Source organism: Rana temporaria, chromosome 5, assembly GCF_905171775.1.
Source record: "Rana temporaria chromosome 5, aRanTem1.1, whole genome shotgun sequence".
Classification (NCBI taxonomy): domain Eukaryota; kingdom Metazoa; phylum Chordata; class Amphibia; order Anura; family Ranidae; genus Rana; species Rana temporaria.
The window spans coordinates 172,927,581-172,945,377 of record NC_053493.1 but is presented as its reverse complement, the minus strand read 5'-3'; the positions used below and the strand labels follow the sequence as shown (position 1 = coordinate 172,945,377).

The 17,797-nt window shown below is 44.1% G+C and overlaps 1 protein-coding gene across 6 annotated transcripts in view; it reads left to right on the top strand.

Annotated features, from left to right (window-relative positions):
- The window catches only part of TRIO (trio Rho guanine nucleotide exchange factor), a 1,129,982-nt gene that overhangs the window by 1,054,175 nt on the left and 58,010 nt on the right, over positions 1-17,797 (top strand). For all 6 annotated transcript variants that reach the window (XM_040353401.1, XM_040353397.1, XM_040353396.1 and 3 more), the window contains 2 exons: positions 885-977; positions 17,659-17,709. In XM_040353401.1, coding sequence (XP_040209335.1) covers positions 885-977; positions 17,659-17,709 — 144 coding nt within the window. The remainder of the gene's footprint in view (positions 1-884; positions 978-17,658; positions 17,710-17,797) is intronic.

The window sequence follows — 17,797 nt, the reverse complement described above, 5'->3', positions numbered from 1 at the left end:
GAGAGCCGAGCTACCGCTTGGCTTCGGCTGCCAACGTTGCCGGCGACTTGGACAGGTAAGTGTTCGTTTTTAAAAGTCAGCAGCTGCTGTGTTTGTAGCTGCTGACTTTAAAAAAATAAAAATTCAGTTTATGCCAATATTTGAGTGTGGTGTTTCATTATTTAGTTGTTTTATGTCTTTGTAGATGGGGGGGGGGGGCTTGCTGAGTGCAAAGGGGGAAAATAAAAGATCACTTTAAAAGTGCCCACATAGTTTTTTTTTTTTAATGTTATTTTATTTAAAAAAATTGAAATAAGGCCCCTTTCAGTAATGAACCGCCTCCGTATGCTCAGCGGGGATCGCTCCGTTGATCCCTGCTGAGCTGGCGGATGACAGGGCGGTCCCCGCACACTTTTCTCCGCTCTCCTTTATGGGGGGATTGGATGAACACCGACCGTATGTCCGTGTTCATCCGATCCAATCCGCAAACGGAAGGAAAAATAGGATTTTCTTCCATCTGCAAAATCGGATCTTTGCGGAGGCGGACGAGATCGGGTGTCAGCGGATATTCATCCGGTGAAACCCGCAATCTCATAGGGACCAATGTATGTCCCTTTTTTTTATACGCAAACGGATGGATGAAAAAGCGGACATACGGTACGCACGGGTGAAAGGGGCCTAAAGGTGTTTTTCACTTACTTTATACCAAACAAGTTCTGAATGGTGAGGCAAATAAGTTGTTGATCTGTGGGTAGCAGAGACATAAAGGACAGTTTCATAGTGGCCTTGATTTGTATCTTTTTTTTTTTTTTTTTTTTGTTTGTTTTTTATCACAGTATAAAATAATTACTATATAACAAGGGGGCCATGTTTAATTTGTATTTTGTTTTTTTTATCTGTACTAGGACTTGAAACAACGCCTGGGTCATCATCTTCAAATATCAGATTTACTAATGAAGCCAGTGCAAAGAATAATGAGATACCAGCTACTTTTAAAGGTAAGACATCTTAGACCCCATTCACACCTAGGCGTTTTTACGCCTGTAGCGCTACGCCGCTGCCGCCAGAGGGCTGAAAACAGATGTCCCTCTATGGAGATGGTTCACATCTCCACGCCGAACGCCGGACGCCTGTCGCCTGCCGCGTGAAAAAAGGTCCCGGACCTTTTTTTCAGGCGTCTTCGAGCGTTCGGCTAGGAGATGGCAATCATCTCCATAGAGGGGGTCATCTTGGGGCACATCTAGGCGGACAATACCGGCGTTTTGTCGCCGCAAATCGCGGTACAAAACGCCGCTATTTTTACCGCGATTTGCGGCGACAAAACGCCGCGATTTTGTCCGCCTAGATGTGAATGCAGCCTTAATATAGTAGGACGTTTTAAACTGAACCACAACACAATATGTTTGTACAGGTCAATTAACATAAGCAGGTCTGCATTTGTATGCCAGTATCAGTGTGTGAAAATTAATTTATAGTGGCTTTTATATTTTTTTTTGTTTTTTTTCCCCCTTTCTTTATTATTTCTAAAAACATGTTTTCTTCGGGGTTGAACTAAGGCCAAGAACATTACTTATACTTTAACTCTTTATTGCATCATGAGTGAAGGTTAAATTGTACAGTAAACTGTTTCCTTTACCACCAGTTATCAGCACTAACATGAATGCAGCCTAAACAGAAAATATAATTTTGACTGAAACATATTGGAAATATGTCATAACATGTCATAAAACGTTCATATTTGCACATTATGCCAAAGGGCTCTTTCACACGGAGCGGACCGTTTCCGGGTCCGCTCCGTGTGTCTCCGTTGGCTCAGCGGGGATCCCCGCTCAGCTGTCAGCGGATAGGGCGGTCCCCGCACACAGTGCAGGGACCGCCCTGTCTCTGCCCTGCTGTCCCCTATGGGGAACCTGATGCAGACGGACCGTCTGTCCGTCTGCATCAGTTCCGCTCCGCCGAACGGAAGAAAAATAGGGTTTCTTCCATTCGGAAAAGCGGAACCCGACTGACGCGGACGCTAGCGGATGCTCCATCCGCTAACGGACGCGGCCCCATAGGGATTCATTACAAGTCCGTTAACGGACTTGTAATGAACGGACAGACGGAGCGGACGTCTGAAAGGGGCCAAACAGTTTCTGTAAATTATTCTTATAGTTTGTAAAGCTGCAGAACCATTTTGTTTCCATTGATGCCCAGATGCTTAGAATACATTTAAATGCATACTATTTCCATACTTAAAAAAAATATTTAAAGGGCATATATCAAATTTTTGTAACTTTTTTTTAATTAAATTCTCTGCATAAATTGTGATTATATTCTGATAAATGTACATAAATGTAAAAAAACTTGCATTTGTCACTTTAAAAAAACATTGTGATACCAGCTAGTTAGTCATATATAAAATGGCAGCACTTCTGGGCAGACCTTAAAACAAATTAAAGAGAAAGCACGTGGATCTAGTGCATTATCATACAACACTTTATTAATTGGCAAAGTACAATATTGCACTTAAATTACGGCCCCCCTACCCCAAAGCAACCTGTCCCCATGTTGATGAGGACAAGGGCCTCTTCCCGACAACCCTGGCCATTGGATGTCGGCGTCTGCGGGCAAGAGGCTTATCGGAAACCGTGAGCCCCCTTTAATAAGGGGGCCCCCAGATCCTGGCCCCCCATCCTATGTGAATGAGTATGGGGTACATCGTACCCCTACCCATTCACCTGGGGGAAAGAAGTGTCAATTAAAAAAAGCACACTAGACAGGTTTTTAAACTAATTTATTAGGCAGCTCCGGGGGTCTTCTTCCAACTTCAGGGGTCTCTTCGGCCTTTTCTCCCACTCTCCGGTGCCTTCTGCCGGACTCCTCCGCTATCTTCTTGCAGCTCTTTTACTAGCGCTGACCCAGTCTTCTCCGTCGTCTTCTTCCCTCTTCTTTTCTTCCGATGTTGACGCTCTCTCCCGCTGTAATGCTGTGCGCACAACGATTTATATAGGCATGGGGCGTGGTCGCCAGGTGATGTCACTTGGCAACCCCGCCCCATATGACTTCACCGCCTGGGGCATGATGGGACTGTGACGTCATATGGGGCGGGGTTGCCGGGTGACATCACCCGGTGACCACAGACGATGCCTATATAAATTGTTGCGCAACGCGCACATGGCATGCCAAAGTCGGAGCATGCAAGACGGCGTTCCGACTTCAATGATATCCAATGGGCTGAAGTAGGATCAAAGTAGTACAGGGAGCATTTTCAAAGTCAGACCGACTTGTGTTGGACCAGTTAAGATGGCTCCCATAGGGAAACATTGATTTTCACATGAGCTCCCAATGTCGGGGCGTTTGTCACACCAGTGTGAACCCGGCCTAAAGGTGCTATTGACATATGTTCACCACATGTCGGGAACAACCCATGCAATTCATACATACAAAGGAACCAAAACAAATAAGTTATGTGTAATGAAATGACACAGGGAAATGTTATTGAACACATAAAGAAAGAAGTGCAAAAAGTAATAGAAAGCGATGCTCAGCGATTTATATAGGCATGGGCCGTGGTCACATCACAAGGCCAAAGAGACCCCCGAAGTCGGAAGAAGACCCCACGGAGCTGCCTAATAAATTACTTTAAAAACTTGTCTAGTGTGTTTTTTTTATTGACACTTCTTTCCCCCATGTGAATGGGTAGGGGTACTATATACCCCATACTCATTCACATAGGGTGGGGGGCCGGGATCTGGTGGCCCCCTTATTTAAGGGTCTCGTCTGCAGATCCCTAAAGCCAACGGCCAGGGTTGTCGGGAAGAGGCCTTTGTCCTCATCAACATGGGGACAAGGTGCTTTGGGGTGGGGGGCCGCAGGGCACCCCCCTGCCCCAAAGCACCCACCCCCCATGTTGAGGGCATGCAGCCTGATAGGGTTCAGGAGGGGGGCGCTCGTCCCCAGCCCCTTTCCTGGCCGGCCAGGCTGCGTGCTCAGATAAGGGTCTGGTATGGATTTTGGGGGGGACCCCACACAGTTTTTTTGGCATAGGGATTCCCCTTAAAATCCATACTAGACCCAAGGGCCTGGTATGCTCTTGGAGGGGGAACCCATGCCAGTTTTTATTTAAAATTTGGCGTGGCGTTCCCCCTCAAGATTCATACCAAATACAGTGCCTGGTATTGGCGGGGATCTAAGTCGGATCCCCGTTCATTGAAAGTCGGATGTATGTCGGCTTGAAGTTGCAGGGCAAAGTCGGATCTAAAGTAGGACGAGTGTTGTGTCGCACTAGTGTGAACCCAGCCTTAGAAATATATTTACCTAGAAAAATGGTGACGCTTCTATACTTATTGTACCCGCTGTATGTACATATAGGCTGTCCTAGCAAATATAATAAAATCTGGGATCACTGGTTGCAAACAGTAGACATGTGTTCCTAAGATCCTGCACGTCTGGGCTTGTATTGTTCAGGGTTTATGTATTTGTCCTGTAAGATGTTTTATATTATTTCCTCTATTACTTGGCAGAATTATTATTTTTTGTTTGTTCGTCCTGACAGCCATTTGACCAATTGTGCATACTTTCATTGTTGGTATCTATGTTCTCCTCACTATCTTTAATGTCACCAGGGGGTTGTTTCTTTATGTTTAGTTTGTTTGTATATACTGATTTATATTTACCAGTATTCTTGACTTTAATCTCATGCAAGTCATCAATAAAAAAAAAAAAAAAGAATGGTTTGAAGGGCACAAGTTAGAGGTGTTGACTTGGCCTCCAAATTCTCCAGATTTCAATCCATCAATCATCTGAGGTATGTACTAGAAAAAGCAGTCATCCATTAAGGCCCCACCTGGCAACTTGCATGACTTTAAGGATCTAATACTAACATTAGTAAGACCTCATCTGGAATATGCAGTTCAGTTTTGGGCACCAGTTCTCCAAAAGGATATAGGAGAACTGGAGAAAGTGCAGAGAAGAGCAACCAAACTGATAAGAGGCATGGAGGAGCTCAGCTATGAGGAAAGATTAGAGGAACTAAATTTATTCACTCTTGAGAAGAGGAGAATAAGGGGGGATATGATCAACATGTACAAATATATAAGAGGTCCATACAGTGAACTTGGTGTTGAGTTATTCACTTTACGGTCATCACTGAGGACAAGGGGGCACTCTTTACGTCTAGAGGAAAAGAGATTTCACCTCCAAATACGGAAAGGTTTTTTCACAGTAAGAGCTGTGAAAATGTGGAACAGACTCCCTCCAGAGGTGGTTCTGGCCAGCTCAGTAGATTGCTTTAAGAAAGGTCTGGATTCTTTCCTAAATGTACAGAATATAACTGAGTACTAAGATTTGTAGGTATAGTTGATCCAGGGTAAATCCGATTGCCTCTCGGGGGATCAGGAAGGAATTTTTTCCCCTGCTGTAGCAAATTGGATCATGCTCCGCTGGGGTTTTTTGCCTTCCTCTGGATCAACTGTGGGTATGGAGTTGGGTGTATAGGATTTTACTGTGTTTTTTTATTTTTTGTTTTTTGTGGTTGAACTGGATGGACTTGTGTCTTTTTTCAACCTGACTAACTATGTAACTATGTAATACTGACAGCTTGGTGTCAGATACCATAGCATACATTCAGAGGTCTAGTGGCATCCATGCCACAATGGGTCAGGGCTGTTTTGATAGCAAAAGGGGGACCTAACTCAATATTAGGTGGGTTAATACATTATGACTGATCATTGTGTACAACTCCCAATTCCAAAAAAAGTTGTGACCCTGTTCAAATTTACATAAAAACAGAGTGCAACGATTTGCAAATCTCCTAAACCCATATTTTTTTTTAAACATCATGGGGCAAAGAGTCAGGCTAATATTCATTACCTGCTGGGTTATACTCCATCTCCAGGTGAATGGACACTGGTAGACAAAAAGTCTTTAGACAGGAAGTGATCCCCTATATAACCCCTCCCATATAGGAAGCACATCAGTTTTTTTTACCAGTGTCTGCAAGGTGGATGGCACGGTGTGTTGAGCTTTCTGAGCTTCAGGTCTCTATTCCCACAAATGGTTTTAAAATTGAACCAAGGGATTGACCGATCGGATCCATTTGATACAGGCTTTTATGCTTAGATAAATGGTACCCAAGCCTCGCAAAGAAGATTCGAGATCCTGCAAGGTTTTGCCTGTAAGCGACCTCTGGGCGCTGGACCCTGCGGAGTGGAAATCCTGGACACTACAGCGCTAAAGCATTTCCTGCAGGGTGCTGTACAAGTCCAAGGGAGTGGACTCTAAACATGTAGTAACCTGCCGTGAAGGGTGAAGATTGGGCCCTTTAGTTTCTAAGTGGCCCTGCGCCTGGATGGGTAAGTGAAACCCCTTTTTTTTATTATTGTGGGGTGTCTCAGTTATTGTAACAATCAGTCAAGCTAGCTAAAGCCTGGACACCTGTGTGCGGTGACCATATGGGTGAGTTTTGGGCTAGCTGTGGGTGTTTGCAAAGTGTACCTTTTTACTTGTGTCTGGCTGTTTTTTACCTGTATGATGGTGTACAATCGTTTGTGGTGCATGTTCACAGAAGCGCCGGTGGACTTAGCAGTTTGTTTGACAGCCATGTCACATGCGGCTTTGCCGCACTTGCGCATTAGCCTCTATCTGGGCGCACAAAGATTTGCATTGTACGCGAATACAGCCACGTTCGCCGGGGGCTGTGCACGCACAGAACGTTCTGGCAGACACCCAGCTTATTTAAGCTGTGTAAGCCAAGCATGCTGTGGTTCCAGGCAGCTGTGGCACACTTTCAGGGGTTCAGTTCTCCTTACCCGGGTCATGTGAGTCACTAAGTGTTGATTGGCAGGCTAAAGGTGCATAGCACGATTTTTAGATAGGGGCTTAGTGAGCCCTATTAAAGGGCCTCCCTTCTGAGGTGTGTTAAATCTGCACCCAAGTACTCTTTGTGGCTATTGAATGTCTTCCAAAAAGAGGAGTTGGACAAACACTGCAGGGAAGGGCACACTTATGTCATCTGTAGTTTCTGATGAACCTAGTCGTATCCCTATGGTATCCCCTGAAAGACCAGAGGCTTCCGGGCAGTCTGAGCTGCTGCGCCTATCTGGTATTGTGCCCATAGTCAATGCTGTTGCTTCACCCTTTATCACTAAGGATGAACTGTCCTCAGCCCTAGCTGGGTTGGAGGACAGGATTGCTGGCATGATTGCCACCATTCTGCAGGGTGGCAAGAAGCATGACAGATCCCTCTACATGGAGCCTCGTAGCTTGGAGCAGGAATGGGTTAAGGATGGATAAGAGTTTAAAACTCAAGATTCAGCTGTCTTTTTGGCAACTTCCAGATTTTCACATCAATAATTTGAAGAACATCTTTAGCACATCATCCGGGCCGATTTCACACTCACCTGATAAGTATTAACATGATGTTTGATGTCTATAACCCTGTGTATAATGCAGGGTCTGGATTGCTACAGGCATAATGTTCACACACAAACCCTGTGTACGACAACAGATTTTCGCACTAGATCACGATCTCCACTAGACACTTTGTCAGCACCAAGCTCACATATGCAGGTTTTCTTATTATTATCTGGTCACTCTATATATCCCTTCTTTTCATATTTTTAGTTTTCTTTTTTCCTCCTCTTTGAACAAGTATATCTCTTTGATTGTGCGGCTCCTAAATGGAAGTTGCAGAACATCAAATTATATGAACATTCATCTAGGTTTCTCCTAGGAGGATTAATCATTTCATTAGAGTCACACTCATACAGGGAGTGCAGAATTATTAGGCAAATGAGTATTTTGACCACATCATCCTCTTTATGCATGTTGTCTTACTCCAAGCTGTATAGGCTCGAAAGCCTACTACCAATTAAGCATATTAGGTGATGTGCATCTCTGTAATGAGAAGGGGTGTGGTCTAATGACATCAACACCCTATATCAGGTGTGCATAATTATTAGGCAACTTCCTTTCCTTTGGCAAAATGGGTCAAAAGAAGGACTTGACAGGCTCAGAAAAGTCAAAAATAGTGAGATATCTTGCAGAGGGATGCAGCACTCTTAAAATTGCAAAGCTTCTGAAGCGTGATCATCGAACAATCAAGCGTTTCATTCAAAATAGTCAACAGGGTCGCAAGAAGCGTGTGGAAAAACCAAGGCGCAAAATAACTGCCCATGAACTGAGAAAAGTCAAGCGTGTAGCTGCCAAGATGCCACTTGCCACCAGTTTGGCCATATTTCAGAGCTGCAACATCACTGGAGTGCCCAAAAGCACAAGGTGTGCAATACCCAGAGACATGGCCAAGGTAAGAAAGGCTGAAAGACGACCACCACTGAACAAGACACACAAGCTGAAACGTCAAGACTGGGCCAAGAAATATCTCAAGACTGATTTTTCTAAGGTTTTATGGACTGCTGAAATGAGAGTGAGTCTTGATGGGCCCGTGGCTGGATTGGTAAAGGGCAGAGAGCTCCACTCCGACTCAGACGCCAGCAAGGTGGAGGTGGAATACTGGTTTGGGCTGGTATCATCAAAGATGAGCTTGTGTGGCCTTTTCGGGTTGAGGATGGAGTCAAGCTCAACTCCCAGTCCTACTGCCAGTTTCTGGAAGACACCTTCTTCAAGCAGTGGTACAGGAAGAAGTCTGCATCCTTCAAGAAAAACATGATTTTCATGCAGGACAATGCTCCATCACACGCGTCCAAGTACTCCACAGCGTGGCTGGCAAGAAAGGGTATAAAAGAAGAAAAATTAATGACATGGCCTCCTTGTTCACCTGATCTGAACCCCATTGAGAACCTGTGGTCCATCATCAAATGTGAGATTTACAAGGAGGGAAAACAGTACACCTCTCTGAACAGTGTCTGGGAGGCTGTGGTTGCTGCTGCACGCAATGTTGATGGTGAACAGATCAACACACTGACAGAATCCATGGATGGCAGGCTTTTGAGTGTCCTTGCAAAGAAAGGTGGCTATATTGGTCACTGATTTGTTTTTGTTTTGTTTTTGAATGTCAGAAATGTATATTTGTGAATGTTGAGATGTTATATTGGTTTCACTGGTAAAAATAAATAATTGAAATGGGTATGTATTTGTTTTTTGTTAAGTTGCCTAATAATTATGCACAGTAATAGTCACCTGCACACACAGATATCCCCCTAAAATAGCTAAAACTAAAAACAAACTAAAAACTACTTCCAAAAATATTCAGCTTTGATATTAATGAGTTTTTTGGGTTCATTGAGAACATGGTTGTTGTTCAATAATAAAATTAATCCTCAAAAATACAACTTGCCTAATAATTCTGCACTCCCTGTACACACCTTGTATTAATATTAGGAACACAATATAAAAACAAAACAAAAATATAAAAATATAGGAATTAGAGTTTTTGTATCAAAAAATATATATAAAAAATAAAAATATAGAAGCACTTTAAACTTTCATTCCTACATCTTGCGTTGATGGGGAATTTCACACCAGTATTACACAGGAGTGCCCATATTTGAATATTAGTTGTTCACCTTTTTAATGCACAAAAATATCATCCTCTTAATATACATAGAACATGCATTTAATAATTTTCATTGGAAGGATTTTTATATATGGGCCCACTTTATGTGGAGTCGCACATAGGCCATAATTGTGACTTCATAATTTTGGAGCCTTGAGGGGACACATAGGTGTTTTGCTACTTTATATATGTGTTTTATACATGCTTTTCATTTCAATTTGTTAATTCTGAGGGAGGCCTCATCACCTGCTCTATATGATTCAGATTGAACGTGTATGTAATTAATTGTTTAATTATTTGATTGATCGAGCACCGCCATTGGCGGATATTTTTTCACATGATGGTGGTTTTGGTATATATGTTATTTTAGTGTGAACCTGTGTTAGCCATGACTAAGCGCTGAATTGCAGCGCGAAACTCGTTGGCCATTTCTGTACCTGTTGTTTGCGGTGACTGCATGTGCATTTGAAAATAAAAAGACCTACTTAATTTTAAGTTATCTTGGAGTGCGGCTATCCAGAGTTTTTTCGTTCATGTGCCCCACTCCATCAAGTGGGGGAAATTGCTGCACTTTGCAGGCATTTGGAAAACAACAATTCAGGACGAGTGGGTCACCTCAATTATATATAGCGCCTACAAGCTGGGTTCCCCTTCAGAGGTTTTTAAGATCCAGTGTTTCCATGGATCCTCCAACAAGAGACTTATTGTTTCAGGCACTACATCATCTAGTGCATTAAGGAGTGATTGTAGCGGTTCCTGTATTCGAAAGGGGTACAGGGTTTTACTCAAACATGTTTACGGTTCAGAAACCGAACGGGGACACAAAGCCCATTTTGGACCTAAGATCCCATATCAAGTATCTATTGATACAGTCCTTTCGGATGAAGTCTGTCCTTTCGGATGAAGTCTGTCCTTTCGGATGAAGTCTGTCCTTTCGGATGAAGTCTGTCCTTTCGGATGAAGTCTGTCCGCTCAGTAGTAACCTCCCTCCAGAGGGGAGACTTTCTAGCCTCCATAGATATAAAGGACACATATCTACATGAACTAGCTTTCTGCCTCATCAGAGGTTCCTACGCTTTGCAGTAGAGAAATGTTATTTTCAGTTTGTGGCTCTATCCTTCGGGCTTGCTACAGCTCCCCGGGTGTTCACAAAGGACCTAGCATCAGTACTGGGTCTTTTAAGAGCCCAAGGGATTCTGGCGCTCGGGTATCTGGACGACATCCTGCTCAGAGATCACTCAGTCCAGGCTCTAGAACAGAGCATACGGTACACAGTGCGGTATTTGAAAAGCTTGGGCTGGATCATAAATACCAAAAAGTCAGCCTTGAGACCAGTTCAAAGTCTAAAGTATTTAGGTCTGTTCCTAAACACAGTCCAAGCAAGAGTATTCTTGCCAGCTGTAAGGATCTGTGCCCTGAAGGTTCAGGTGCGTTAGGTAAGGGGCACCGGACAACCCTCCTTTCAACTCTGTATGAGTCTTCTAGGGAGGATGGTATCCCCATTCGAGGCGGTGCCCTATGCCCAGTTCCATTCCAGGCCTTTACAACAAGACATCTTGTTAGCTTGGAACAGAGGAAGAAAAGCCCTGGATTATCCAATGCGCTTATCTCCTCAGGCATGCGTAAGCCTAAACTGGTGGTTGCAGGTTTAGAACCTACGAGAGGTAAAAAAAATTCTCCCGGTAACTTGGAGAGTACTGACTACAGATGCCAGTCTCTCAGGCTGAGGAGCAACCCTAGATGGGCTCACAGCTCAGGGGATCTATTCAGAAACAGAGCAGATCCTTCCCATCAACGTCCTGGAATTACGGGCAGTACATCTGGACGGTAGAGATTCAGGACTGTCCTATCAGGGTTCTGTCCGACAATGCCACTGCAGTGGCATATATAAACCACCAAGGCTGTACCAGGAGTCATTAAGCTCTGAAGGGGCCTGGGCAGAGGAACATGTGTCGGTTATATCGGCAGTCCATATCCTGGGAGTAGAGAACTGGAAGCCAGATTATCTCAGCCACCAGCAGATCTGTCCGGGGGAATGGTCCCTACACCCAGAGGTGTTCCAGGAAATTTGCCAACATTGGGGATGGCCAGAGGTCGACCTTCTGGCATCCAGGTTCAACAGCAAGCTACAGCAGTTTGTATCCCGAACAAGAGATCCTCTGGCAATCGGAACAGAGTCTCTGGTAGTTCCATGGAACCAGTACTCCTTGGTTTATGCTTTCCCTCCGATACCTCTCCTTCCACATTTGTTGCACAGGATTCTGAGAGAGGGATTTCCAGTCATTCTGGTGGCACCAGCCTGGCCCAGAAGGCCCTGGTTCCCAGAGATTGTGAGACTAACAATAGACAGGCCATGGACGCTTCCACGGCACCCCGATCTACTGTCTCAAGGTCCTATATTCCACCCCAATTTACAGTTTCTGAATTTGACAGCATGGCTATTGAAGCTAGGGTGTTAAAGGACCATGGCATCTCAGAACCAGTGGTGTCTACCCTAGTGAATGCTAGAAAAGGTGTCACTAGGAAGATCTGTCATAGTTACATAGTTAGATTGAAAAAAGACACAAGTCCATCTAGTGCAACCATAAAAATAAATAAAATAAAAAATATCATACAATCTCATATACCCAATTCTATACCCACAGTTGATCCAGAGGAAGGCAAAAAAAAAAACAGCAAAGCATGCTCCAATTTGCTACAGCAGGGGAAAAAATCCTTCCTGATCCCCCGAGAGGCAATCTATCAGTATTCTTCCAAAAGCCTCTAGCCTCCCATTCACTTATCCAAACCTTTATTCAGGGGACAACTCGTTTGCTTCCCCCTATTAGGTCACCTGTGTGTCTTTGGGATTTGAATTTGGTTCTGTCTGTTTTACAGAAAAAAACATTTGAACCTATCAAGGAAATTCCATTGGACTTGCTGTCATGCAAGCTAGCCATCCTGTTGGCTACCACCTTGGCTAGAAGGGTGTCAGAGTTGACGGCCCTTTCATGCAGGGAACCATACTTAATCCTTCACCACGACAGAGTCGTGTTACAACCTGTTTCATCTTTTTTGCCAAAGGTGGTGTCGTCTTTTCATTTAAATCAGGACATTATTTTGCCTTATTTTTTCTCTCAGCCTGATTCGGCGGAAGAGAGACGACTGCATTCTTTGGACGTTGTCCGGGCAGTCAAGGTTTATTTGTCTAGATCTGCGGAGATCCTAGGATCAGACTTTTTTTTTTGTTTTGTTTGTTTTACCAAAAGGACCCATGAAAGGGCATACAGCTTCCATTGCCAATTGGGTCCGTCAATTGGTCATTCAGGCCTACGCTTTGAAACCTAAAGCTCCTCCCTTTAGGATGAGAGCTAATTCTACCAGGGGTGTAGGAACCTCCTGGGCTTTTCGCCATCAGGTATCTGTGGCCCAGATTTGTAAGGCTGCTACCTGGTCTTCAGTGCATATGTTCACAAAATAATTTCAGGTGGATGTTCGAACAGCCGAGGATTCAGCTTTCGGCCGCAGTGTTCTGTGGGCTGCCGTATACAAACTGATGGCTATTGTTTGGCAGGGTGTCTCCCTCCCCTCAAGGTTATTGCTCTGGGACATCCCAGCAGATACTGTAATGAATTAGCCTGACTCTGTGTCCCATGATGTATAAAAAAGAAAATAGTATTTCTTCGTCATACTTGTAGTTATATAACATTTCGATGATAATTACATAATTATTAGTATGATTGTTCTGTCTCTCCAATCTAAGCATTAAAAATGTGATCTCTGTAACTTAGTTGTGTTGAGATGTTGATAATCCCAATCTTATTTGGATAAACAGATAGTGACTCGATCCGGACAACACCTTGTTGATCTTGAGAAGTTTAATCCATAAACTGTGAGGATCTTACAACAATGAACATCAGATAGGTCAAAAGATCAAAATGTGATGCAGTCCACATGAGCTGAGATGCATTACTGGGAAAAGAGGGCGGGGCTAACTATACAGGATAAGTTCAGATACAGGAAGGGGAGGAACCAGGGACAGAATAATACATAGAACATTTAAAGGCATATCACAAAGCATGTGAAACATGACACTCCCCGTCAAAATCTACGATTTCAATTAACAACTTTAGTCCAAGTCCAAATATAAGTAATGAAAATTCTTCCATGAACACCTGCAAAACAAGAGGGAATGGAAGAGCAAAGAAAACAATGCAAACATTAACATATACTTGTAGATGTTGGTCTCGAAGGTCCAGGCTGTGACAAGGAAATATCCATCTTCAGAGGGGAAGGCAGCAACATGCATCAATCCTTCGTACAATACCTGTCGCCGAGAATGTGTTTCCAGCACGATGGCATCGTGCTGATTCTCTGCGACATGGTGCCGACATCTTGCACTCACTGGAATAGAAAAAGCACATTCCAGCGAGCGCGTCCTACGCCAAAAAAACACCGTGGGGGTCCCCCCATGATCCATACCAGACCCGTATCCAAGCACACCGCCTGGCCGGTCAGGAAAGGAGTGGGGACAAGCGAGCGCCCCCCCCTCCAAATGCCCTCAACGTGGGGGGGTTGGGTGCTCTGGGTTTGCGGGGGGCTTATCGAAATCTGGGATCTCCCTTTAATAAGGGGGCCCCCAGATACCAGCCCCCCACCCTAGGTGAATACATTTTGGGGTACATCGTACCCCTACCCATTCACCTGCAAGCAAAGTTATAATAAAATAAACACACAACACAGGGGTTTAAAATAATTTTTTAGTCAGCTCCGGGGGGTCTTTTCTGCTCTCCGTGGGGTCTTCTTCCATCTTCTCCGCTCTCCGCTGTCATCTCGGCGCTCCCCGGTTTTTCTCCCGCTCGCTTTCCGGTGCCTTTTTCGGGGCTGGCCGCCGCTATCTTCTTTTTAGCTCTCTTACTAGCGGCGGCGCAGCCCACTCTTCTTTGCCATCTTCTGCCTTCTTCTTATGTTGACGCACCGCTTCCTCCCGCTGTAATGCCGGGTACGTGGCTCACACCGATTTATATAGGCCTCTTATGGCGTCACAGTCCCATCATGCTCCGGGGACCCACGTTGGCACATGAGCACAAAGTATTTCCTTTTAGCACATCTTCCAATTTTAGTGAGTCCGAGGTTGTCCATCTCAGGAATACACCACCCCCCTTTCCTGGCGGGAAGTAGTCCGTACCCGTGAGGGGCAACAGCGGACTATTGTAGGCCCACTTTTTTATTTTGCACACCCTATCCCATATTCTAAAGGTTTCTTTTGTTATTGATGGCAACTCTTGAGAGCAACCTCTATATTGTTTTGGGATCCATATTCTCATCCCCAATTCCCCCTTACTCAGGCTCTCCTCCACTCCTACCCATCTCTTTCCTCCTTGTCCATCACCCTAAAACCAGTCAGTTATCCTCTTTAATACAGCTGCCTCATAATATCTTTTGAAATCTGGTAGATATAGTCCTCCCTCTTGTCTAGGTCTGGACAGGATCTCAACTGATATATGGGGCTTCTTTTCTTTCCAAATGAATCTCATTATTTTCCCCACATTTTTTAAATATATATCTGGAATTTTTATCGGAAGCGTTTGAAAAATATACAGAGCTTTAGGCAATATCATCATCTTAATAATATTTATTCAACCCAGCCAGGATAGTTTTTCTATCGGATACCCCTTCAGTTCTAGTTTTATTTTATTTAATAAGGGAATATAGTTATCTTCATATACAGTGGGGCAAAAAAGTATTTAGTCAGCCACAATTGTGCAAGTTCTCCCACATAAAAAGATGAGAGAGGCCTGTAATTGTCATCATAGGTATACCTCAACTACGAGAGACAAAATGTGGAAACAAATCCAGACAATCACATTGTCTGATTTGGAAAGAATTTGTTTGCAAATTATGGTGGAAAATAAGTATTTGGTCAATATGAAAAGTTCATCTCAATACTTTGTTATATATCCTTTGTTGGCAATGACAGAGGTCAAACTTTTTCTGTAAGTCTTCACAAGGTTGTCACACACTGTTGCTGGTATGTTGGCCCATTCCTCCATGCAGATCTCCTCTAGAGCAGTGATGTTTTGGGGCTGTCGCTAGGCAACACAGACTTTCAACTCCCTCCAAAGGTTTTCTATGGGGTTGCGCTCTGGAGACTGGCTAGGCCACTCCAGGACCTTGAAATGCTTCTTACGAAGCCACTCCTTCATTGCCCGGGTGGTGTGTTTGGGATCATTGTCACGCTGAAAGACCCAGCCACGTTTCATCTTCAATGCCCTTGCTGATGGGAGGAGGGTTGCACTCAAAATCTTGCGATACATGGCCCCATTCATTCTTTCATGTACACGGATCAGTCGTCCTGTTCCCATTGCAGAGAAAAAGCCCCAAAGCATGATGTTGCCACCCCCATGCTTCACAGTAGGTATCATGGACTAGGAAAATTCCTCACATTGATAGATAATTGGATGACGGAGAGCGCCCTCAAACTCAATGGATTCTCTTTCTACACGCAAACCGAAAGACAAACTCTAGGACGACTTTGACACCACCCACCATTCTTGGACAAATCATCACCCCAAGTAACAAAGTCAAAAGCTTCGGAGTCATCTTTAACTCAGACATGACTATGGATGCACAAATAGGATCAGTAGTCAGCGGATCTCACTATCTTCTCCGCTTGTTGCTCAGACCATTCATCCCGGAAGAGGACACAGCAGCAGTAGTTGGAACACTCATCAATTCCCGACTCAAGTACGTAAACTCCCTCTACCTAGGTCTACCCAAATACCAGATTTCTTGTCTACAAGTTGTCCAGAACACATCAGCAAGTCTGATAACAGGAAAAAAAACTGGGAATCTATCACCCTGGCCTTGAAGACTCTCCCCTGGCTATTTGTAAAGGATCGGATTACATTCAAGACCCTCTGCCTCACCCACAAATGCACACAAGGAAACATGTCTCAATATTTATGCAAGAAAATAAAACACTACACCCCTAATCGGGCCCTCCGATCAACAAATCAAAATTTCCCCCATATCCCCAAGTCATGTTACAAATCGAAAGGGGAACAAAGATTCGCAGTCCAAGGACCACGGCCATGGAACGCTCTACCCATGAACATCCGCATGGAAGAAAACCATCGGGCCTTCAGGAAAAAACTTAAGACCCACCTCTTCTGAAGGACCTGGACAAAATTGGACAAAGCGATGTGAAGCGATTTAGTTCGCATTTGTAGCGCCGTACAAGTCACTCACTCACTCAAGGGCCACCGATGTTGCAACAGTGGCCGCAAGAGCCTGGCGGTGTATGGGTGCCTGGTTCGTCTTTGGTCTTGTCAGTTCAGCTGGTGCAGCAGGAAACAGGAAGCAGGCTGGTAGGTGCATTGGCTGGGGAGACACTGAATACGTAGTCAGACAAGCCGGGTTTGGTAACAGACGATCAGATGTAGATATAGACGACAGGCAGAGAATGGTCAGGATACAGGCAAAGTTCGGCAACAGGGATATCAAGCAGTGTAAAGCTGAGTGTGGTTACAAGGCAGGCCAGGATAACAGAGATCAATTGTAGTCAAACAAGCCGGGTCAAACACAGGAAACTGATAAGATCACAGGAATTTACGGGAACAGGTATGAACTGCAGATCAGACAGCGAAGACACAGTGCTGCTGAGGTGTTTAAATAAGGCAGCCTGTTGCCAATCACTGAAATCAGTCTGCACAATTTACCCTTAGGTGGAATATCAATGACAGTGTCCATTCAGACATGGATCCCTACCAGGCTCCTTCCCGCCCCCTCTCTCTTCTTATTGGCTAACTGACAGCTGTGGGAGTTAATGGCTCTGCTGCTGTGTCTCGGCCAATTAGGAGGAGAGTCCCGGATGGCTAAGACAATCGTGGACATTGCTGGAGAGAGATGGGGCTCAGATAAGTAATTAAGGGGTACTAGGAAGGATTCTACTCACAAAAGTTTTTTTTTTTTATCTTAATGCATATTATGCATTAAGATAAAAAACCTTCTGCCTCTTCAGCTCCTTTAAATACTCTGTGAGTTCAGTAAGGCTTTATAACAGCCTGTGAGTTTGTGAATGGAAGTATGTGTCACACATTTTCATTGTTACCTGCCATTTACATACTGTCTTGTAATAATCTAGACAAAACAATACTTATCAATCTGTAGTTCTGTGTTTGATATTTAATTTCCCTTTGCAGGAATTCCTAAAATATTCCAGAAAAGCTTGTGTTGATGTTGCGGAATTGGAGGTATTAACTTTTTTTTTATTATTTAATTTCCATTAATGCAGTTGAGATGAGTTGTGTACAATTAAAGGTTTAAATACAACTGATTTCT